General features: G+C 45.2%; 1 protein-coding gene across 4 annotated transcripts in view; it reads right to left on the reverse strand.

The window, feature by feature from the left end:
- Window positions 1-25,498, reverse strand: part of LOC126194740 (serine palmitoyltransferase 2) — a 419,658-nt gene that overhangs the window by 44,153 nt on the left and 350,007 nt on the right. For all 4 annotated transcript variants that reach the window (XM_049933004.1, XM_049933003.1, XM_049933002.1 and 1 more), the window contains exon 6: window positions 18,099-18,317. In XM_049933004.1, coding sequence (XP_049788961.1) covers window positions 18,099-18,317 — 219 coding nt within the window. The remainder of the gene's footprint in view (window positions 1-18,098; window positions 18,318-25,498) is intronic.

A 25,498-nucleotide genomic window follows, 5' to 3' on the forward strand; every position in this document is an offset into this window, starting at 1 on the left:
CTCTCCGAAGAAGGCTCTAATAGCTGCGAAAATTGGAAAGTTAATTTGACTTCTATATGGACCTACCTGGAGTACTTGGAATTTTGCATCCTGAAGGAGCATAATGGACAGCCATTCTACCTTCTTAAAGTTGCACAAGTTATTTTCATTGTCACACAAAGGTAAAGGGACATGAGCACTTTAACAAAATTAACACAGTAATCCACAGCTAATGAATTCGGTAATAAAAATTTCTAGAATGACACACTTGAAGCAAATAGATGGAGGAACAGAGGAGATTTTGGTGTATATGGGGCAAATGGAAATTGCAAGAGATGTTTGCTTGCAAATAAAAGTAAATAAATACATATGGATTGTGATGGATGTTAGTGCATCTGTCAAGTACTGATGCAGAAAGCAAAAATATCAAGGGAGGTAACTTGTACAAAACATATTTTATACTAGCTCAGTGATTTTCGCTACAAAGAAATTTTCCAACAGCAACTTGAACTTCTTAAATTAGGGCAATTTCATCTTAAATCATACAGGTCAAGAGCGAATGTGTAACATCATTATTTCAAAGTTATATATATGATGTGACTTACCGAACGAAAGTGCTGGCAGGTCGACAGACAAACAAACAAACACAAACACACACACAAAATTCTAGCTTTCGCAACAAACGGTTGCTTCGTCAGGAAAGAGGGAAGGAGAGGGAAAGACGAAAGGAAGTGGGTTTTAAGGGACAGGGTAAGGAGTCATTACAATTCCGCGAGCGGAAAGACTTACCTTAGGGGGAAAAAAGGACGGGTATACACTCGCACACACACACATATCCATCCACACATATACAGACACAAGCAGACATATTTAAAGACAAAGAGTTTGGGCAGAGATGTCAGTCGAGCGGAAGTGAAGAGGCAAAGATGATGTTGAATGACAGGTGAGGTATGAGTGGCGGCAACTTGAAATTAGCGGAGATTGAGGCCTGGTGGGTAACGGGAAGAGAGGATATACTGAAGAGCAAGTTCCCATCTCCGGAGTTCGGATAGGTTGGTGTTGGTGGTTGGTTGGTTTGGGGGATTAAAGGGACCAGACTGCGACGGTCATCGGTCCCTTTTTCCAAAAAAATTAAAACCACCCAAAGAGAATAAAAACGAACAGCAGGAAAGACGTCAGACGACACAGTACAAGAAATACTCCTACAGAGATCAGACAAAACAAATTAAAATCACACAGAGTGTGACGGTGGTTGGCCGACCAGAGAGATAAAAAGTAAATGCCAACCACCGAGAACACATTAAAAACTCAGCGTAAAATCGTAGGCCAATGGCCAGAATCAACACAAAAGAACAGAACAAACACTCAGAGTAAACGATAAAAACCCCCTGCCAGAATAAAACGTAAAACTAAGCCAGCCATAACAGGGTCATCACATAAAAGGGCAGAGAGCGTATCAGGCAGCGCAAATGTCTGCCTGACCACAGCTAAAAGGGGGCAGGCCAACAAAATGTGGGCCTCTGTCAAAGCCGCCCCGCAGCGACATAGAGGAGGGTCTTCCCGGCGCAGTAAATAACCGTGTGTCAGCCGGGAGTGGCCAATGCGGAGCCGACAAAGGACAACTGAGTCCCTGCGGTTGGCTCGCATGGATGACCACCACACAGTCGTCGTCTCCTTAATGGCACGGAGTTTATTGGGCGTGATCCGATCGCGCCATTCAGCGTCCCAAAGCGCAAAAACTTTTGGGTGGAGGACTGCCCGCAAATCAGTCTCTGGGAGGCCAACATCCAGAGATGGTTTACTCGTGGCCTCTTTCACCAGGCGGTCAACATGTTCATTACCCGGGATACCGACATGACTGGGGGTCCACACAAAAGACCACAGAGCGGCCGCAACGGGCAAGAGTATGCAGGGACTCTTTGATAGCCATCACCAGACGAGAACAAGGGAAACACTGGTCGAGAGCTCGTAAACCGCTCAGGGAATCGCTACAGATAACGAAGGACTCACCTGAGCAGGAGTGAATATACTCCAGGGCACGAAAGATGGCGACCAACTCCGCAGTGTAAACGCTGCAGCCATCCTGCAAGGAACGTTGTTCGAAATGGTCTCCTAGAGTGAGCGCATACCCGACATGACCAGCAACCATCGAACCGTCAGTGTAAACAATGCTGGAGCCCTGATACACGGCCAGGATGGAATAAAAGCGGCGGCGGAAGGCCTCTGGAGGGACTGAGTCCTTCGGGCCCTGTACCAAGTCGAGCCGAAGGCAAGGGCGAGGAACACACCATGGGGGTGTATGTAAAGTGGCCCGGAAAGGAGGTGGAACAGTGAAACCCGAAGCCCGGAGAGAAGCTCTTTGACGCGGACCGCGATTGTACAACCAGACCGGGGCCGACGTTCTGGCAGATGGACGACCGATCGCGGGAACAGGAGACGATAGTTTGGATGCCCAGGCAAGCTTAAAACATGGGCAACATAAGCGGCCAGCAAACGTTGGCGCCGTAACCGCAGTGGAGGGACACCTGCCTCCAGTAGTATGCTGTCCACAGGGCTGGTGTGGAAAGCACCAGTGGCAAGCCGTATGCCGCTGTGTAGGATTGGGTCCAGTACCCGCAGCGCAGATGGGGATGCTGAGCCATAAGCCAGGCTCCCATAATCCAGACGAGACTGAAGTAACGCCCGGTAGAGCCGTATCAGGGTAGATCGGTCGGCGCCCCAGCGGGTGTGGCTCAAGCATCTCAGAGCATTTAGATGCCGCCAACACGCCTGTTTAAGCTGCCGAATCTGAGGCAGCCAAGTGAACCGGGCATCAAAAACTACACCCCAAAACCTGTGGGTCTCCACCACAGCAAGGAGTTCGTTGGCAAGATAAAGCCGTGGATCAGGATGGACTGTTTGGTGCCGGCAGAAATGCATAACGCGGGTCTTGGCAGCCGAAAACTGAAAACCATGCGCTACAGCCCAAGACTGCGCCTTGCAGAGAGCGCCCTGTAGCGAACGTTCAACAGCTGCAATGCCAGTAGAGCTGTAGTAAAGGCAGAAGTCGTCAGCATACAGGGAAGCGGAGACAGAATTTCCCACGGCCGCAGCGAGCCCGTTAATGGCTATTAAAAACAGGCAGACACTTAAAACAGAACCCTGTGGCACATCGTTCTCCTGGACGTGGGAGGAACTATACAAGGCCGCGACTTTCACGCAGAAGGTACGATACGACAGAAAATTGCGGATAAAAATCGGCAGAGGACCCCGAAGACCCCATCCATGAAGCATAGAAAGGATGTGATGACGCCATGTCGTATCGTACGCCTTCCGCATGTCGAAAAAGACAGCTACCAGGTGCTGACGGTGGGCAAAGGCAGTACGGATGGCCGACTCCAGGCTCACCAGATTGTCGGTGGCGGAGCGGCCTTTACGGAACCCACCCTGAGACGGAGCCAGAAGGCCCCGAGACTCCAGTACCCAATTCAAGCGCCGGCTCACCATCCGTTAAAGCAACTTGCAAAGAACGTTGGTGAGGCTAATGGGACGGTAGCTGTCCACCTCCAGAGGGTTCTTTCCAGGTTTCAAAACGGGGATGACAATGCCTTCCCGCCATTGCGACGGAAACTCCCCCTCGACCCAAAGACGGTTGTAGAGATCGAGGAGGCTCCGCTGGCAGTCCACTGAAAGGTGTTTCAGCATCTGACAGTGGATGCCATCTGGCCCAGGAGCGGTATCAGGGCAAGCGGCTAGCGCACTGCGAAATTCCCACTCACTGAATGGAGCGTTGTAAGATTCTGGGTGGTGGGTGCGAAACGAAAGGCTCCGACGTTCCATCCGCTCTTTAATGGAGCGGAAGGCCAGTGGGTAATTGGAAGAAGCGGAATTAAGAGCAAAATGCTCTGCCAAGCTGTTGGCAATTTCGCTGGAGTCTGTACAAACTGCTCCATTCAGTGAGAGCGCAGGGACGCTGACAGGGGTCCGATAGCCATAGAGGCATCGAATCTTGGCCCAGACCTGCGATGGAGAGACATGGAGGCCAATGGTGGACACATATCGCTCCCAGCACGCCTGCTTGCTTTGGCGGATAAGGCGGCGGGCCCGCGCACGCAGCCGTTTGAAGGTGATGAGGTGTTCAATGCAGGGATGTCGCTTGTGACGCTGTAGCGCCCGCCGGCGATCTTTAATCGCTGCAGCGATCTCAGGCGACCACCAAGGCACAGTCCGCCGCCGAGGGGACCCAGAGGAACGGGGAATGGCAGACTCGGCGGCAGTAACGATGCCGGTGGTGACAGATTGAACCACCACATCAATGTCATCATTAGAGAGAGGCTCAATAGCGGCAGTGGAGGAGAACAAGTCCCAGTCAGCCTTATTCATAGCCCATCTGCTAGGGCGCAGAGAAGAGTGACGCTGTGGTAGTGACAGAAAGATCGGAAAGTGGTCACTACCACACAGGTCGTCATGCACACTCCATTGGACAGACGGTAAGAGGCTAGGGCTACAGATTGAAAGGTCAATGGCGGAGTATGTGCCATGCGCCTCACTGAAGTGTGTGAAGGCACCATCATTTAAAATCGAGAGATCGAGCTGCGACAATAAATGCTCAACGGTGGCGCCTCGACCTGTTGCCACTGACCCACCCCACAGAGGGTTATGGGCGTTGAAGTCACCCAATAGTAAGAAAGGTGGTGGCAATTGGGCTATCAGCGCAGCCAGGACATGCTGTGAGACATCACCATCCGGTGGAAGGTAAAGACTGCAGACGGTAACAGCCTGTGGCGTCCACACCCGAACAGCGACAGCCTCTAAAAGTGTTTGGAGAGGGACAGACTCGCTGTGCAGAGTGTGAAGGACATAGAGGCAGACGCCACCAGACACCCTTTCATATGCTGCCCGGTTCTTATAATAACCCCGATAGCCACGGAGGGCGGGGGTTCGCATTGCTGGAAACCAAGTTTCCTGAAGAGCAATGCAGAAGAAAGGGTGAAGGCTGATAAGTAGGCGGAGCTCAGCTAGATGGTGGAAGAAACCGCTGCAGTTCCACTGGAGGATGGTATTGTCCATTGCGGAGAAAGGCGTGACGGGACTGTGAAGGCAGATTACGCCGCTGTGTCACCTGCCGCCTCGGATGGGGCACCCGTGCAAGTGCTATCCACTGCGTCTGAGGGATCGGCGAGATCGAGGTCCTCAGCGGACGCAAGGATCTCCACCTCATCCTCAGACGCAGAGCTTTTAGGTAGCGGTGCAGTAGGTGCCACCGCAGGTGTCTTTGTCTTACGGGTCTTCAAAGTCGTTTTCTCTCGCTGTTCCTTTGGTTGCCGTTGTTGAGAGGGCTTATTGGAGTCAGTCTCTGGGACCGCAGAGGATCGCGAAGCCCGTCGACCAGCGACCTGTGGCTTCTTCAACCACTGGTTGGTGTCTGCTGTGCCGCTGGTAGGAACCTGGGAAGGGAGTGACCCAAGGGATCCCTTCCGAGCGAGAGAAGCCGAAGAAGACTTACGCTTCTCCGGCTTAGAAGTGGGGACTGGTGTCCCCGATGGTTTAGTGGGTGCTGTTCCCGAGGTAGATGGTGTGGGAGCAACAGCGAGAGAAGGGGCCCCCCCATCGTCAAGGGGGCAGGTGAGGTCCTCTGACTCTGAGAGCTGACTGTATATCTTGCAGCTGAAGGAGCTGGAGCAGGAGTGACAGTGGAGGCATAAGATGACATCATGCACACGGGATGTAGCCATTCAAATTTCCGCTTAGCCTCAGTGTAAGTCAGTCGGTCCAGGGTCTTATATTCCATGATTTTGCATTCTTTTTGTAAGATACTGCAGTCTGGCGAGCAAGGGGAATGAGGCTCTCCACAGTTGACACAGACGGGAGGCGGAGCACATGGAGTATCGGGATGAGATGGGCGTCCACAATCTCGACATGTGAGGCTAGAAGTACAGCGAGAGGATATGTGACCGAACTTCCAGCACTTAAAGCACCGCATCGGGGGAGGGATATAGGGTTTGACGTCACACCGGTAGACCATCACCTTGACCTTCTCTGGTTAGGTATCACCTTCGAAGGCCAAGATGAAGGCACCGGTAGCTACCTGATTGTCCCTCGGACCCCGATGAACACGTCGGACGAAATGTACACCTCGGCACTCTAAATTGGCGCGCAGCTCGTCATCAGACTGCAAAACGAGGTCCCTATAGAAAATAACACCCTGGACCATATTTAAACTCTTATGTGGGGTGATGGTAACGTGAACATCCCCCAACTTGTCACAAGCAAGTAACCTGCGTGAGTGGGCAGAGGATGCCGTTTTTATCAAAACTGACCCAGAGCGCATTTTGGACAAGCCCTCCACCTCCCCAAACGTGTCCTCTAAATGCTCTACAAAGAACTGAGGCTTCACGGATAGAAACGAGTCACCATCAGCTCTGGTACAGACGAAATACCTGGGCGAATACACGTCACTGTCATTCATTGCCTTTCGTTCCTCCCATGGTGTGGCCAGGGATGGGAACGATTTGGGGTCATAAACGTCAGCTTTAAAATGAGCCTTCGAATGCTTCGAGACTGCTGGTGGCTGGCCGCCAGCGAGAGATGATGTACCACGCTTCATTGCAGGTCATCCGCCCTGATGCTACCTACTCCGACCAAGGGCCCTCCCCACGGGCGCCACCCAGCAGCAGCAATAGCCACCTGGCAGGATGGCCATTGCCGGGAGTCCTGATGCCCCAGGGAGATGGGCATCTACTCCTTGGCATACGTGGGGAGTTGACGGCGCAGGCATCAGTAGAGCGATCCCTGTGTTGTCAGGGGGCTACAACCAACAGGGTACATGGCGGCCCCACCACAACGGACTGGCTACCGTGCTGGATCTTAGGTGCAAAAATGTCCAAGGTCGTTGTCGCAGTTAAAAGCAACACTGCAGAGTGCAGCGTGGTAATCGCACCCAGGGACGTATCCTCGCCCAAGAGATGGAAAACGAGCGGGACACCATTGCAACGACGAAAAAGCCGGCTAAAGGTCTCAATGCATGACGGAATCAGTGCACCATGTAAGGTGCCATTCCCCAATTGGCTCGCTCTGCGGAATAATTTAGAAAGATGGAGGTCAAACCCGAGAGAGGACCATCACATAAGGCCGAAACATTTGAGACTCCTTTTAGTTGCCTCTTACGACAGGCAGAAATACCGTGGGCCTATTCTAACCCCTGAACCCGCAGGGGGTTGGTGTTGGTGGGAAGTATCCAGATGACCCGGACGGTGTAACACTGTGCCAAGATGTGCTGGCCGTGCACCAAGGCATGTTTAGCCACAGGGTGATCCTCATTACCAACAAACACTGTCTGCCTGTGTCCATTCATGCGAATGGACAGTTTGTTGCTGGTAATTCCCACATAGAAAGCTTCACAGTTGTAATGGAACTGACAAATAGACGTCATTTTATTTTATGATACGCTAATAGACGTCACTTTATTTTCTTATACACTAAAGTCGTGTTATAAAAGCTTTTGCTTAAGATAATACTAAGTTAGGTGTTGCGATCAATAATCGATATTGGAATTGTATGTTCTTTGTAGCTTATGACCGTGATCTTTGGTCTACGACGGGTCTTCGGCCACTTGTGTGTTGGCCGCGGTTGAGTGTAGTTGTGCATATAGTTCTTGCAATAAATGTGTTTGATACAAAGAAACCGTGGAATACTGCGTCATTTTTCGATAGACCAGTAATAATTAAAAAACCCGCACCTTTTCTTGGACCCAAAGCAACCAAGGAATCATCGCCTAGACAACAAGAAGCCACAAGGACAACGCAGACACAGCAGCATCAACAAAGGAGACATCATGGCCAGCTCTACTAAATTCCTTTACAGCCATTAGCCACACCGTAACGGTGTCCCTATGGAGTTAACTTTTCCTGAGAAGTAGAGACGGTTCGTGACACAGTGTAGGCAGGTCAGTTGGTAAATCACGTGGGTGCATTCACATGTGGCTCTGCCTTTGATCATGTACACCTTCCAGGTTACAGGACTCGAGTAGGTGGTGGTGGTAGGGTGCATGGGACAGGTTTTACACCGGGGGCGGTTACAAGGATAGGAGCCAGAGGGTAGGGAAGGTGGTTTGGGGATTTCATAGGGATGAACTAAGAGGTTACGAAGGTTAGGTGGACGGCGGAAAGACACTCTTGGTGGAGTGGGGAGGATTTCATGAAGGATGGATCTCATTTCATGGCAGGATTTGAGGAAGTCGTATCCCTGCTGGAGAGCCACATTCAGAGTCTGGTCCAGTCCCGGAAAGTATCCTGTCACAAGTGGGGCACTTTTGTGGTTCTTCTGTGGGGGATTCTGGGTTCGAGGGGATGAGGAAGTGGCTCTGGTTATTTGCTTCTGTACCAGGTCGGGAGGGTAGTTGCGGGATGCGAAAGCTGTTGTCAGGTTGTTGGTGTAATGGTTCAGGGATTCCGGACTGGAGCAGATTCGTTTGCCACGAAGACCTAGGCTGTAGGGAAGGGACCGTTTGATGTGGAATGGGTGGCAGCTGTCATAATGGAGGTACTGTTGCTTGTTGGTGGGTTTGATGTGGACGGACGTGTGAAGCTGGCCATTGGACAGGTGGAGGTCAACGTCAAGGAAAGTGGCATGGGATTTGGAGTAGGACCAGGTGAATCTGATGGAACAAAAGGAGTTGAGGTTGGAGAGGAAATTCTGGAGTTGTTCTTCACTGTGAGTCCAGATCATGAAGATGTCATCAATAAATCTGTAACAAACTTTGGGTTGGCAGGCCTGGGTAACCAAGAAGGCTTCCTCTAAGCGACCCATGAATAGGTTGGCGTATGAGGGGGCCATCCTGGTACCCATGGCTGTTCCCTTGAATTGTTGGTATGTCTGGCCTTCAAAAGTGAAGAAGTTGTGGGTCAGGATGAAGCTGGCTAAGGTAATGAGGAAAGAGGTTTTAGTCAGGGTGGCAGGTGATCAGCGTGAAAGGAAGTGCTCCATCGCAGCGAAGCCCTGTACGTGCGTCATATTTGTGTATAAAGAAGTGGCATCAATGGTTACAAGGATGGTTTCTGGGGTAACAGACTGGGTAAGGATTCCGGGCGTTCGAGAAAGTGGTTGGTATCTTTGATGAAGAATGGGAGACTGCATGTAATGGGTTGAAGGTGTTGATCTACGTAGACAGAGATACGTTCTGTGGGGGGCTTGGTAACCAGCTACAATGGGGCGGCCGGGATGATTGGGTTTGTGGATTTTAGGAAGAAGGTAGAAGGTAGGGGTGCGGGGTGTCGGTGGGGTCTGGAGGTTGATGGAGTCAGGTGAAAGGTTTTGCAGGGGGCCCAAGGTTCTGAGGATTCCTTGAAGCTCCGCCTGGACATCGGGAATGGGGTTACCTTGGCAAACTTTGTATGTGGTGTTGTCTGAAAGCTGACGCGGTCCCTAAGCCACATACTGCCGACGATCAAGTACCACGGTCGTGGAACCCTTGTCCGCCGGAAGAATGACGATGGATCCGTCAGCCTTCAGATCACGGGTAGCCTGGGCTTCAGCAGTGGTGATGTTGGGAATAGTATTAAGGTTTTTTAAGAAGGATTGAGATGCAAGGCTGGAAGTCAAATTCCTGGAAGGTTTGGAGAGGGTGATTTTGAGGAAGAGGAGGTGGGTCCCGGTGCGACGGAGGACGGAACTGTTCCAGGCAGGGTTCAATTTGGATGGTTTCTTGGGGAGTTGGATCATTAGGAGTAGGATTAGGATCATTTTTCTTCGTGGCAAAGTGATATTTCCAGCAGAGAGTAAGAGTGTTGGACAGTTAATCTTTGACGAGGGCTGTTTGGTTGAATCTGGGAGTGGGGCTGAAGGTGAGGCCTTTGGATAGGACAGAGGTTTCAGATTGGGAGAGAGGTTTGGAGGAAAGGTTAACTACTGAATTAGGGTGTTGTGGTTCCAGATTGTGTTGATTGGAATTTTGAGGTTTTGGAGGGCGTGGAGCTGGAAGTGGGAGATTGAGTAGATGGGAGAGACTGGATTTGTGTGCAATGAGAGGAGGTTGAGGTTTGCTGGAAAGGTTGTGAAGGGCGAGTGAGTTGCCTTTCCGGAGGTGGGAAACCAGAAGATTGAATAGTTTTTTGAGGTGGAGGGTGGCATGCTGTTATAATTTACAGATGGCCTGTAGGAGGATGCTCTGAACCGCCGGTGTGGATGTGGGGGAGGAAAGATTAAGGACTTTTATTAAGGATAGGAGTTGACGGGTGTGTTCATTGGCTGAGTTGATGTGTAGGTGAAGGATTAGGTGGGTGAGGGCAATGGAATTTTCAGTTTGGAACTGGTATAGGGACTGATGGAAAGAAGGGTTACAGCCAGAGATGGGAACTTTAGGTGTGAGGCCTTTGGGGGTAATGACAAATGTCAGATAAGCCTGAGAAAATAAAATATGGGAGCGTAATCTGGCTAGGGCGAAGGCATGTTTGCGGAGGGAATGTAAATAAAACTTAATGGGGTCGTTGTGGGTATGGTGTGAGGGTGACATGGTATTAGAAGGTGGAAAGTGCAACATGAGGCTGAAATGAAAATGAAAATAAAAATATATGGGGAGAGATAAAGGTGAACTGGAAAGCAACTGGAGATCTGGTGTGAAAAAAGGCGAAAAAGTGTTGGTTATAGCTGGGCTTGTTGATCCTGCGGTGAACTTGGGTTGGTAGACAACGATGTGCACAAAGGTTAGGTGGTTGTGTTGCCGCCAAAACACGTTAAAAGGTGGAGCAATTCAGGCAAATTTCGAAAAAACTGTGTGCAAATGTATTAAAAGGAGTGGTTTTGTGGTGGCAGATTGTGAAAATGAGGCTAACAATTGTCTGACGAAGAAATAATGACGTTAAAACCGGTGGGAAGCGGCTAAATAAGATCAGTGATGTGGGAAAAACAGAAATGGAAAAAAAGGCGAAAGTTATTAGAACTAGCCAAATGGCTGTTTAATAGCTGAAAGGAACTGTTTGTGAACTAGAAACGGTGGATTTTATAGCAGCGGTAGTGTTGAAAGCTGAAAAAAATATTTTGTGTATGGTTCGGAAGTGGGTTACGTATTATTGGGTATATATAGGCGGGATAAAATTGTATGGTAGATTCGGTGAAGAGAAGAAGGTGAATACAAAGTGAAACTACTTGCAAAAACAGAAAGAGAAAATAAGATGACAGGAAAGATTTCGAAATGCAACAGTGACAATAACAAACGTAATTGTTGGGTTCAAATCAAATCAGCAACAAACTGTCCACTCGCATGAATGGACACAGGAAGACAGTGTTTGTTGGTAATGAGGATCACCCTGTGGCTAAACATGCCTTGGTGCACGGCCAGCACATCTTGGCACAGTGTTACACTGTCCGGGTTATCTGGATACTTCCCACTAACACCAACCTGTCAGAACTCCGGAGATGGGAACTTGCCCTTCAGTATATCCTCTCTTCTCGTTATCCGCCAGGCCTCAATCTCCGCTAATTTCAATTTGCTGCCGCTCATACCTCATCTGTCTTTCAACAACATCCTTGCCTCTGTACTTCTGCCTCGACTGACATCTCTGCCCAAACTCTTTGCCTTTACAAATGTCTGCTTGTGTCTGTGGATTTGCAGATGGATGTGTGTGTGTGAGCGCGCGAGTGTATACCTGTCCTTTTTCCCCCCTAAGGTAAGTCTTTCCGCTCCCGGGATTGGAATGACTCCTTACCCTCTCCCTTAAAACCCACATCCTTTCGTCTTTCCCTCTCCTTCCCTCTTTCCTGATGAAGCAACCGTTTGTTGCGAAAGCTTGAATTTTGTGTGTATGTTTGTGTTTGTGTGTCTATCAACCTGCCAGCACTTTCGTTTGGTAAGGCATATCATCTTTGTTTTTAGATATATTTTTCCCACGTGGAATGTTTCCCTTATTATATTCATATCATTAATTTGAACCCAACAATTACGTTCGTTATTGTCACTGTGGCATTTCAAAATCTTTCTTGTCATCTTATTTTCTCTTTCTGTTTTTGCAAGTAGTTTCACTTTGTATTCACCTTCTCCTATTTACCGAATCTACCATACAATTTTATCCCGCCTATACTCAATAATACGTAACCCACTTCCAAACTATAAACAAAATATTTTTTTCCCCTTTCAACACTACCACTGCTATAAAATCCACTGTTTCCAGTTCACAAACAGTTCCTTTCAGCTATTAAACAGCCATTTCAGCTAGTTCTAAAAACTTTCGCCTTTTTTCCCATTTCTGTTTTTCCCACATCACTGATCTTTTTTAGCCGCTTCCCACAAGTTTTAATGTCATTATTTCTCCGTCAGACAATTGTTAGCCTCATTTTCACAATCTGCCACCACAAAACCACTCCTTTTAATACATTTGCACACAGTTTTTTCGAGATTTGCCTGAATTGCTCCACCTTTTAACGTGTTTTGACAGCAACACAACCACCTAACCTTTGTGCACATCGTTGTCTACCAACCCAAGTTCACCACAGGATCAACAAGCCCAGCTATAACCAACACTTTTTCACCTTTTTTCACACCAGATCTCCAGTTGCTTTCCAGTTCACCTTTATCTCTCCCCATATATTTTTATTTTCATTTTCATTTCAGCCTCATGTTGCACTTTCCACCTTCTAATACCATGTCACCCTCATACCATACCCACAACGACCCCATTAAGTTTTATTTACATTCCCTCCGCAAACATGCCTTCGCCCTAGCCAGATTACGCTCCCATATTTTATTTTCTCAGGCTTATCTGACATTTGTCATTACCCCCAAAGGCCTCACACCTAAAGTTCCCATCTCTGGCTGTAACCCTTCTTTCCATCAGTCCCTATACCAGTTCCAAACTGAAAAATCCATTGCCCTCACCCACCAAATCCTTCACCTACACATCAACTCAGCCAATGAACACACCCGTCAACTCCTATCCTTAATGAAAGTCCTGTCTTTCCTCCCCCACATCCACACTGGCTATTCAGAGCATCCTCCTACAGGCCAACCGCAAATTAGAACAGCATGCCACCCTCCATATCAAAAAACTATCCAATCTCCTGGTTTCCCACCTCCGGAAAGGCAACTCACTCACCCTTCACAACCTTTCCAGCAAACCTCAACCTCCTCTCATTGCACACAAACCCAGTCTCTCCCATCTACTCAATCTCCCACTTCCAGCTCCACTCCCTCCAAAACCTCAAAATTCCAATCAACACAATCTGGAACCGCAACACCCTAATTCAGTAGTTAACCTTTCCTCCAAACCTCTCTCCCAATCTGAAACCTCTGTCCTATCCAAAGGCCTCACCTTCAGCCCCACTCCCAGATTCAACCAAACAGCCCTCGTCAAAGATTAACTGTCCAACACTCTTACTCTCTGCTGGAAATATCACTTTGCCACGAAGAAAAATGATCCTAATCCTACTCCTAATGATCCAACTCCCCAAGACACTATCCAAATTGAACCCTGCCTGGAACAGTTCCGTCCTCCGTCACAGTGGGACCCACCTCCTCTTCCTCAAAATCACCCTCTCCAAACTTTCCAGGAATTTCTGACTTCCAGCCTTGCATCTCAATCCTTCTCAAAAAACCTTAATCCTACTCCCAACATCACCACTGCTGAAGCCCAGGCTATCCGTGATCTGAAGGCTGACGGATCCATCGTCATTCTTCCGGCGGACAAGGGTTCCACGACCGTGGTACTTGATCGTCGGGAGTATGTGGCTGAGGGACTGCGTCAGCTTTCGGACAACACTACTTACAAAGTTTGCCTAGGTAATCCCATTCCTGATGTCCAGGCGGAGCTTCAAGGAATCCTCAGAACCTTAGGCCCCCTACAAAACCTTTCACCTGACTCCATCAACCTCCTGACCCCACCAACACCCCGCACCCCTACCTTCTACCTTCTTCCTAAAATTCACAAACCCAATCATCCCGGCCGCCCCATTGTAGCTGGTTACCAAGCCCCCACAGAACGTATCTCTGTCTACGTAGATCAACACCTTCAACCCATTACATGCAGTTTCCCATCCTTCATCAAAGACACCAACCACTTTCTCGAACACCTGGAATCCTTACCCAGTCTGTTACACCCGGAAACCATCCTTGTAACCATTGATGCCACTTCTTTATACACAAATATGCCGCACGTACAGGGCTTCGCTGCGATGGAGCACATCCTTTCACGCTGATCACCTGCCACCCTGACTAAAACCTCTTTCCTCATTACCTTAGCCAGCTTCATCCTGACCCACAACTTCTTCACTTTTGAAGGCCAGACATACCAACAATTCAAGGGAACAGCCATGGGTACCAGGATGGCCCCCTCATACGCCAACCTATTCATGGGTCGCTTAGAGGAAGCCTTCTTGGTTACACAGGCCTGCCAATACAAAGTTTGGTACAGATTTATTGATGACATTTTCATGATCTGGACTCACAGTGAAGAACAACTCCAGAATTTCCTCACCAACCTCAAACTCCTTTGGTTCCATCAGATTCACCTGGCCCTACTCCAAATCCCATGCCACTTTCCTTGACGTTGACCTCCACCAGTCCAATGGCCAGCTTCACACGTCCGTCCACATCAAACCCACCAACAAGCAACAGTACCTCCAAATTATGACAGCTGCCACCCACTCCACAACAAACGGTCCCTTTCCTACAGCCTAGGTCTTCGTGGCAAACGAATCTGCTCCAGTCCGGAATCCCTGAACCATTACACCAACAACCTGAAAACGGCTTTCGCATCCCGCAACTACCCTCCCGACCTGGTACAGAAGCAAATAACCAGAGCCACTTCCTCATCTCCTCAAACCCACAACCTCCCACAGAAGAACCCCAAAAGTGCCCCACTTGTGACAGGATACTTTCCGGGACTGGATCAGACTCTGAATGTGGCTCTCCAGCAGGGATACGACTTTCTCAAATCCTGCCCTGAAATGAGATCCATCCTTCATGAAATCCTCCCCACTCCACCAAGAGTGTCTTTCCGCCGTCCACCTAACCTTCGTAACCTCTTAGTTCATCCCTATGAAATCCCCAAACCACCTTCCCTACCCTCTGGCTCCTACCCTTGTAACTGCCCCCGGTGTAAAACCTGTCCCATACACCCTCCCACCACCACTACTCCAGTCCTGTAACCCGGAAGGTGTACACGATCAAAGGCAGAGCCACATGTGAAAGCACCCACGTGATTTACCAACTGACCTGCCTACACTGTGTGGGAATGACCAGCAACAAACTGTCCATTCGCATGAATGGACACAGGAAGACAGTGTTTGTTGGTAATGAGGATCACCCTGTGGCTAAACATGCCTTGGTGCACGGCCAGCACATCTTGGCACAGTGTTACACCGTTCGGGTTATCTGGATACTTCCCACTAACACCAACCTGTCAGAACTCCGGAGATGGGAACTTGCCCTTCAGTATATCCTCTCTTCTCGTTATCCGCCAGGCCTCAATCTCCACTAATTTCAATTTGCCGCCGCTCATACCTCACCTGTCTTTCAACAACGCCTTTGCCTCTGTACTTCCGCCTCGACTGACATCTCTGCCCAAACTCTTTGCCTTTACAAATGTCTGCTTGTGTCTGTGTATGTGCGGATGGGTGTGTGTGTGTGTGTGTGTGTGTGTGTGTGTGTGTGTGTGTGTGCACGAGTGTATACCTGTCTTTTCCTCCCCTAAGGTAAGTCTTTCCGCTCCCAGGATTGGAATGACTCCTTACCCTCTCCCTTAAAACCAACATCCTTTCGTCTTTCCCTCTCCTTCCCTCTTTCCTGATGAAGCAACTGTTTGTTGCGAAAGCTTGAATTTTGTGTGTATGTTTGTGTTTGTGTGTCTATCAACCTGCCAGCACTGTCGTTTGGTAAGCCACATCATCTTTGTTTTTAGATATATTTTTCCCACGTTTCCGCAAGAAACCTCTCAAAAACTAAAATAATTTGGTTTTCCAGTGATTTTTTTAAAAACTTATAGAACTATCTAAATGAGGGTATTTGTGAAAGTGTCATAAAAAAGGATAAATTTTAGAAAATAAAAAAAACTAGAAGCGACAGCACATGTCTGGTGATTTATTTATTTTGGTTATAAGGAGTAGAATTTTGAGAGACCAATTTTTAAATTTGGGTTCTCCTTTTCCATAGGAAGATATGTTTCTTGCTTCTCTTACTGATCTTGTCATATGTCTCGGTATCTTTTTAACTTTTTCACCATTTTCACTACCAGAGATAACATCAGCCTGATTACGACTTTTCTGGCTGCAGTCTAAGTCCTCACTTACGGAATAGTTCAGAGCAATATTAAGCATATCATCTTGCAATGGATGCCCGCAGTAGGAATCTGGGTGTGTCAATGTTCCATTCTTTATTTTCAAGCTTTTGAAATTAAATAATGTGAGGAAGTTTATATGTATTTCTGTATCTGCTTCTTGGAGTATTTACCTGGTCTCAGTGTCCATAAATGTACTTTCTCATTATAGGTGGCTGCCGAGGCAGCAATGTTTAGGTTTTGAAAACATACATCACATTGGGTGCACATGTCTCTATCTTCAAGTTCTGCAACAGGTGCATCTACATTATACACTTCACAAAGTTCTGAAGATGTTGCTTGTTTCAGAGTGTTCTACTTTTCTTTGTACATACCATTTTCTTCTTGTGCTTCTTATCTTGGCTGTGTGTTTAGGGGGATGTATTAGGTATCACAACAGAAGTGCTACCATCATTCAGGTGGGTTATCACTAAATTTCTTGTATAAGTAAGTATAGCAATTCCTGCACAATGCATTTGATGGTAACACAGTTACTTGAGGACCAAGACATTTCTACAGTGCCTCTGACACATTTCCAACAATTGTGAAGTGTTTTTCAATTTTCTTAAACACCACCTTCTTGTGTCTTTTTTCACAGTCCAGAAACCTCACTCTTTCATTACTGTATTTCCTCACTGACACTGTACCAAACAAAAAGTTCAAATCAAACATAACACCCTTTGCAGAATGATGCATGTGCAAGTTCTCACTTATTTGTTGTAAACAGAAAAAAAGCTGGAAACAGTGTTGCTACATACATATTTTACACTAGAAATTCAATGATGCGAAATACGCAGAATGTTGAAAAATTTCTAACACTTTATTCAGAAAAATACTGCCCACTTTGATTACAGTAACTACTAACATATTAAACAAACAATACGGAAATGAAGTCCCATGCTTCTTGACAGAGCATAGGGGAATGATGCAGGGGACCCGCACCGTGATACTAGGCAAGGTCCTAATGGAGGTGGTTTATTTATGTTGAAAGGAAGCCCATATGTGAGTGAGTGAGTGAGTGAGAGAGAGAGAGAGAGAGAGAGAGAGAGAGAGAGAGAACTAAATTTGAACACACAATGAGGGAGCTTTAAAGCAAAGGCATTCATGGTGATGAATTGACATGTCTTCTATGATTTGAGATAAAATTGCCCATTATGACTTAGGAAACTACTAAATAAGAAGTACAACTATTTAAGTTACACAAAAGAAATTCCAGGACAGAATAATGACACTATTATATAGTTGCTACTCACTGTATAGCAGAGATGATGAGTTGCAGATAGGCACAACAAAACGACTGTCAAACAAAGCTTTCAACCAAACAGGCCTTTGTCAGAAAACAAACACACACACACACACACACACACACACACACACACACACACAAGAGCACAGTCTCTGCTTGCCAAGGCCAGACTAGTCACATTTACAATTTATTTGAGACAAGGTAATGACAGTATAAAGGCTACAGTACACAACCATATTCTCAAATGAGTACGGTCATTTGATTAAAATATAAAGCATTAAAAAGCATCCCGATGCCAAAGGCGCTTGGATACTTCCAAGTACAAAGATGTGGATAATTAGAAACCCACTACTAGTTCCATTGTGATGGATTGCAGTTCCAAGTTTACATAGACACTTCACTGAATATTTCATATTTCTGTATCACCTAATACTTGGTATTGTAAAACCAACAAAAACTGCTGAACTGGGCAGTTATCCTGACTCTCACACAGAGGAGTTGCACAGAAATTAAAATCTCAAAATTACATAATATAATGCCGGATATACTGCAAGACTCTATCTTAACAAAACACAGGGAATCGTTTTACGTACTGTTGTGTCTGAAGACTCTGATGGTGGCACCAGAAAGACGTAAACCCAAAATAAGAGATGCATGGTTTTTCTCATCACTGAGCACCAAACATCCTTTTGATACAATACTGGGTAAATTAAGAGCATTAGTTGCAAAGCCCATCCCAAAAACAATGGCATCTTCTACTCTGAGAAACCTGGCTGTTGTTTGCTCCAGTTCCACGAGCAATGGTGTTGTACCTGTAACAGATGGTGATCATTAATAAACACAAAACCAACAGAGTACCTTTGAGAAAATAATTTTCAGCACACTTTCTACAGGCTTACTATGGAAATAGGTGAATGTGCCAGATGTAACACAATGGTTCTAATATTTTGAGTATTTACAACGATTAATCAATATAGTATTTTTTTCTTAGACATTATAAAAAATTTGTAGAGATTTACAAGGCAGGTCAAGTCTTGTTACCTAAAATGACCAAGACTAAATTAAGATGAAGGCAGTGAATTGACAACACTTGGTATTAAACTATTTTGTAGCAGCAAAAAAGAGTTCTATCTAATTCAAAGTACAAGCTGTAATCAAAAGTAGATACTCATCATCACCAGTACTGAGGTGTAAACTAGCTCACATCCATAGCAGAATACTACACATGCACCCCGAGAAACACTAAATGATCTAGGAATGAATAGGCAGCCAGACCAGATACGAGATTTCCTAGCTAGAAACATGCAAAGCAAAAAGCTTTTAAAAAAATGGATTTTCAGGACCAACTGATTAAAAGACTTGGCCCTTCTATCCGAGTATGCCATTTAAACATAGAAGGCATTAGCCGAGCTAAAAGCAAGTACCTACCTAAACTCCTTGTAGATAATGATATTGACAATGTTTTAATCCAGGAAACCCATGCTCCAACTGAGGAAGGCCTGCGTGAAAGAGGTAGGATCCATGGCTACAATCTTATGGGTGCTACACATCACAGTATGTATGGTGTTTCCACCTATGTGAGGAGCAATGTCGAGCATGCTCGTCTCATTTCCACAAATACAGAAAACTACATCCATTATGTCTCTACACAAGTGGAGGAGACCTTTAGAAATAATATTTACAAGCCACCAAATGTGCTGTGGCCACTGGATGTTCTGCCAATTACTGGCCACCCACTGATTTATGCTGGAGGTTTTAATAGTCACCATGGTCACTGTTAAGTATGCACATGACGGCGAGTTTGGTATTGCGCTCAGTGATTGGGCTGAAAACGAAAATCTGTACCTGGTTTATGATGCCAAGGATTTAGGAACGTTCAGATTAGCCACTTGGCGAAGAGATTACAACATGGATCTCTGCTTTGTGTCCCAGGACTGCAGAGGGCCCCCAGTGCCTATATCCAGAGAAGTCATATCTAATTTCCCACACAGCCAGCACAGGCTAGTAATCCTCAATATGGGGCTCTGTGTCCCAATAGAAATCCATCCCATGACCCAGATGGGACTTCCACATGGCCGAGTGGTGGAGTTTTGCTGACCACCTACATAAATATATCTGTTTTATTCCTCCAAAACCTAAAAACTACGCTCAATTCGTCGGAGCTGTTCTTACTGCTGGTAAGAAGTTTATCCCTCGTCAGTACAGAAAGGAATACATACTAGGCTGGAACGAACATTGTGAACAACTTTATTAAATGTACAGTAAAACTGGCAACGAGTTCCTCCAAAGTCTTGACACTGCTAGAAGAGTAAAAGGTGTGAGATGGTAGAAAATATAAAATTCAGACATTCACGTAGAAACGCATGGAGACTTGAGCGTAAGCTTGGTAGAGCCTCCAATAAACCGGGGGGCAGAAACCCCCCGTATTTCAGATAACCACATCGCTAGCCTTATAGCTGAAATACCAGATCATCCCATGACAAACAACATACTTCCAAGTAAAACAAGAACTCACATCTCTAAAAGCTCAGAGCCCAAACAAATCCAATTTCTCTTCACCATTTACACTGACTGAACTAGATGAGGCCTTGAAAAAAAATTAAACATGATAAAGCACCTTGTCTGGATAATATACGCCCAGAATTTCTGATCAACATGGGTAATGGTGGGGAAAAATGGCTGGTCCACTTCTCCAACGTCCTAGATAGTAGATCACTGCCAAACGATCTAAAGAGAACAAAAATAGTGGCAATTTTGAAACCAGGTATACCAGATGACCACCCTCAAAAGTTTCAGACCAATTTCCATTTTGAGCTGTATTTATAAACTCTTGGAGCAGCTCATCTACACTAGAATTAGTGGCTTCATTCTGGAATATATCTCAGCTGAGCAAGCGAGTTTAAGGCCACAGAGAAGTTACTGCGACCAGGTACTGACCCTAACAGCTTTCATAGAGGCTGGTTTCCAAAAACACGTGAAGACATCTATCATGTTCATAGACCTAACCGTGGCATATGATAAAGTCTGGTGAGAAGGGATAGTACACAAATTACTAAAAACAATCTGATGCCAAAAAACTGTAACTCTCATCAACACCATGATAAACAATAGATATTTCTATGTTTACTTGGGAGAAAATGTGAGCAAGGAGAGGAAATTAAGTAATGATCTACCACAGGGCTCCGTCTTAGCCCCTCTATTATTCAACTTAATCTTCAATCTCCCCAATACCAGGTCAACAAAATTATATTACGCAAACAATATCGCTCTTGCCCATATAACCCAGGACCTTGGACAAGCGGAGACAATTCTCCCAGATGATATAGCCATTATGAGCGCCTATTTTAGAAAGTGGCGACTTAAACCCAATACAAGTAAACCTGAAGTATGTGAATTCCATCTGACAAACAAACAAGCTAATGCGAAGCTCAGAGTGAAAGTTAATGGAAACTCTCTTTGCCATACCAAGTACCCTAAGTGCCTTGGTGTCACCCTTGACTGCACCCTTTCATATAAAAAAACATCTTGAATATACTGCTGCCAAGATAAGTCTTAACAATATTATTCAAAAATTGTGTGAAATGACATGGGGAGCTTCAGCAGATACCTTGTGCAAATCCTCCATTGCACAGGTCTTCTCATCAGCTGAGAAGTGTATGGCTAAACAGCTACCACACCAACTTTATCAGTGTCCAGTTGAACCACACTAAGCGGTTAATAACTGGGGCAATCCGACCAACACCGATTTATTGGACTCCTCTGCTGAGCAACATCAATCCATCTGCAATCTGCAGAAGCGAGGCCTTGCTTAAGAAATACCACAAGCTAAAGGAGAACCTGGAATCACCCAAACACGAAGACATACCATGTTTACGACGAAATAGACTCGGTTCAATAACCTCACCATTTCGACAAGCAAAACAGCTAGATGCCAGTGATACCAGGATGAGAGGCCTGTGGGACCAGAGCTGTCTACTTACTGAAAATCCTGAACAGCTTGAGTGGTTCTGAAAGTATAACTATGATACTGCTGGCACAAAACGCAACAGGAAACTGTGGGTCAAATTTAACAGTGCTCACCCTTGGCATGGTTGATGTGCAGACCCTCTTTACAAATGGTGTGCAACAGAGTCTCCAGTTTGTGACTGTGGGGCTCCGAACCAGACTATCAGTCACATTAGGAATGAATACCCCTTGTGTTCCTACCAGAAGAGTTGGAACGACCTCATGAAAGCTGATGATATGGCTCTTATATGGATTAGGAACCTAGATATTGACATTTAGTTAGCTTTATATGTAGTTTTGTATGTTCATATTCCTGTTATATATATATATTATTTCTAATGCCATATACCTGTAATTTTAAACTGCATGTGAGCCATAAAAATAAATAATAATAAAATCACCAGTGCTATGACCTTCCAGGATTACCAAAACTGTGAAACACATGTACTGTATATCAAAAGTAAAATAGTAAAGAAGCAACAGAAAATGAGATCTGGAGCAGTGATAGTAGTACAAATAGTTAGGTAAATGACACTGTTACCAGATAATAGTTGTGACAGAAATGATGACATACTGAAATCAATGACCACCATATTCAATGATTATTTTCTCACAATGTAAATAAATATTGCACGTGCCAACAAAGAACTACATACAGTTGTATTAGCTTTAATCAAGCAGACTTTGTTTGCACATCCAACCAGTTTAAAACTACAATTACTAACAAAATTAGTGAATATTATGACGACAGTAAAAATGGATACAGTAATTTTTTGGCTACAATACTGTTTCTAATGTAATAAACTGACATGCTCACTCTGGATCTTTCTTCATTAACTACTTTTCAGACCACCTTTCATAAAAGATCTGTTACAGGAAAAAGATAATTTGATCTAAAATATAAAAAAAGAGAAAGAAAGAAAGAAAGAAAGAGAGAGAAGAAGAAGAGTCCTAGCAGAGCTTAACAACAAAAATCTTTTTTATTGGCACATTCCATGACCTTGCCACGACTTTTGACTTTGTGAGCCATAAAATTTTACTCTGAAAAGTAAAATGTTGCATTAAAGGCATCCAACTAGCATGGAGGCAGTCTTCTTTCATAATAAAAGGCTTAAATGTGCACTCACTAGTTGCATTTCTGAACTGAACTGAACTCAGAAACGAATAACCACAAAATATGGAGTCTCACAACGATTAATACTGGGATTATTCCTGTTCTTAACAAACATAAGCCACTTCTTGACGACCTGTCACACTTACCAATTATCCAGGCTTTCTAATTAATGGCCCGCATGATAGCTCAATAGGTCTACAATTGGGCACAGTAAGGGCCTATCACACAGATTCACTCTCCCCACAATATCAAAAAAGCGGAAATAACCTAATGGACTGTTTGCCGATGATGCTGTAGTCTACTGGAAAGTAGTATCACACAAAAGTTGTGAACAAATCAACAAGGAATTGCAGAAAATAACTGTGTGTTGTAATGACTGGCAGTTATCTCTCAATATTAGTAAGTGTAACCTACTGTGTATAACAAGGCGAAAATCCCCATTAATGTACGAGTACAAAATAAATGCCCAGTCTTTGGAAGCAATAACGTCCGTCAAGTATCTGGGTGTGACTATTCGAAATGATCTCAAATGGAATGATTAGTTTACACAAGTAACGGGTAAGGCGAACTCTAGATTGCGGTTTATTGGTAGAATCCTGGAGCGATGCAGTCGTTCAATAAAGGAAATACCTTACAATAAGTTAGTTTGTCCAGTCTTGGAGTATTGTTCGTCTCTATGGGACACTTACCAGTTGGGTCTGATTCAACAGATTGAGAAGGTCCAAAGAAGAGTTGCAAGATTCGTGACTGGTACATTTAGCCATCTCGAGAGCATTACAAATCTCATAGAAAGTTTGAAGTGGGACACATTTGCAGATAGATGGCGTGCTAAACAGAAGGGGCTGCTCACTAAATTCCGAAATCAAATCTTCACCGAGGATGCAGAGCATATATGATTAGTGGAACAGAGAGAGAGAGAGAGAGAGAGAGAGAGAGAGAGAGAGAGAGGGGGGGGGGGGGGGAGATGACTTTGGGGTGAACTGTGCCCTCCGCCACACACCGCTTGGTGGCTAGCTGAGTATATATGTAGATGTAGAAACACACATATACTTTATGTAGGTGACTAACGGATGTGCACAAACAGTGTGGTCAAGATAGCAAATAACCCAATTATTTAAAAGGTTCTTGAGCTTGAAATTGTTTTACGAGCTATACAGAACTGTTACAATCCTACCTTAATGTCCCTGAATTCCTTCAATGTCTGCTTTATAAGAACTCCAGATGCTAGCGCAGTTACTACTAGTGCATTAGTTGCAGATTGCTTTACAGATGTGACCCATTTCCCCCGAATCCTCCCAACAAACCTAAGTACAGTCGTCACCTCATCACATCCACAAATTACTTGTTAATGGTAATTCTGCTGAACTACTATTTGCCCAATCACATTACAACAAACACAATTTAGATACAAATTTTTGCCAGAGTTTAGAGTGTATTTGAGATTCCTTAAGATTTTGCTACAAAATTAAAATCACTTTTCTAAATCAGAGTTACAAATTATCTGATTATCCAGATTCTAGTCTTGAACATATGTGATAGTGGCAATCAAGTAGTAATGTTCGAACATAAACATGTCTCTTTCTTATGGCACATAGGTAACTGTTGTTTTACAATAAGGAGAAATGAGCTCATGAATGTTAAGCTAACAATAGCAGGAAAAATGTAGCTATTTAATACAACTGAGGGAGGAGCAATTTACCTGCTAGTTTTGTGACATTAAAGCTAACTAAGTAAGCACAAACATTTCACAGCAGCTTAATTATAGTTATTAATCAGTACAATTTCTAATTACTACTGCCCAAAGTTAATATACAAGAGCTATTCAGAAAGTAAGGAACGTTTCATATGATGCCGCTAGGCGTGAGCCGATCGCATGTATTTTGGTATGTGTGTGCTCGGCAGCTCAGTCAGTAACCATCCATGACAGCGGGAAAGTCTCTGCGCATCTGGTTTTTTCGATATGTGAATTTGAAATGGAGGTTGCAATCCAATATCCTGCCAGTTGTGAGGTGCAGTCTGTGATACAGTTTTTGCTGGCAAAAAACCTAAAACCTATAGAAATTTATCATGAATTGTGCGAAGTGTATGGAAACAACATAATGAGTGAATGTTCTGTCCGGAAATGGTGCATTCGGTTTAAAAATGACCAAACCAAAGTTCATGATGAAGAGAAGAGTGGGCACCTGAGCATTTTCTGTACAACTTTGCACAGCCTTAGAAGAGCAGTTCAAAACAAACACTGAGGAAAGCTGACGTCCAAAATTTTGTTTTTGCATGACAATGCCCGACCTCACATGGCAAACTGCACTAAAGAACTCCTTAATTCACTCAAATGGGTAATTTTCCCTCATCTGCCCTACAGCCCTGATCTTGCACCAAGCAACTTCCACTTGTTTCCCAAGATGAAGAGCTGACTTGCAACGCAGTGCTCTGACGATGACGCGCAACTCCAGGCGGGCGTGACTCACTGGCTGAAGTCTCAGGCAGCAGAATTTTACGACGAAGGTCTTTCAACACTTGTCCACCGCTATGATTTAAGTACCTTGATGTGTTTGGTGACAACTTGGAAAAGTAGTATGTCAGTTGCTCTTTCAGATGTACATAATAAAATGTATTTCTTGTACTTGTTTTAATGCAAAACAATCCCTACTTTCTGAATAGCCCTCGTATAACTTGTCTCCTTCCACATCACTTAAGATGGTTTTTATTAGGGAATCTATGAAACATGATGAATCGTCCGGAAAGAGAAATTAAACAGCCTGGAGTTTAATTAATGCTTCAGTTTATTAATAAAAAATAAATAAAAACAGACTAAACTGTTACAATATTATGAGAAGGAAAGTTGCTACTTACCATATAGCGGAGATGCTGAGT

This window comes from Schistocerca nitens, chromosome 7 (genome assembly GCF_023898315.1).
Source record: "Schistocerca nitens isolate TAMUIC-IGC-003100 chromosome 7, iqSchNite1.1, whole genome shotgun sequence".
Lineage (NCBI taxonomy): Eukaryota > Metazoa > Arthropoda > Insecta > Orthoptera > Acrididae > Schistocerca > Schistocerca nitens.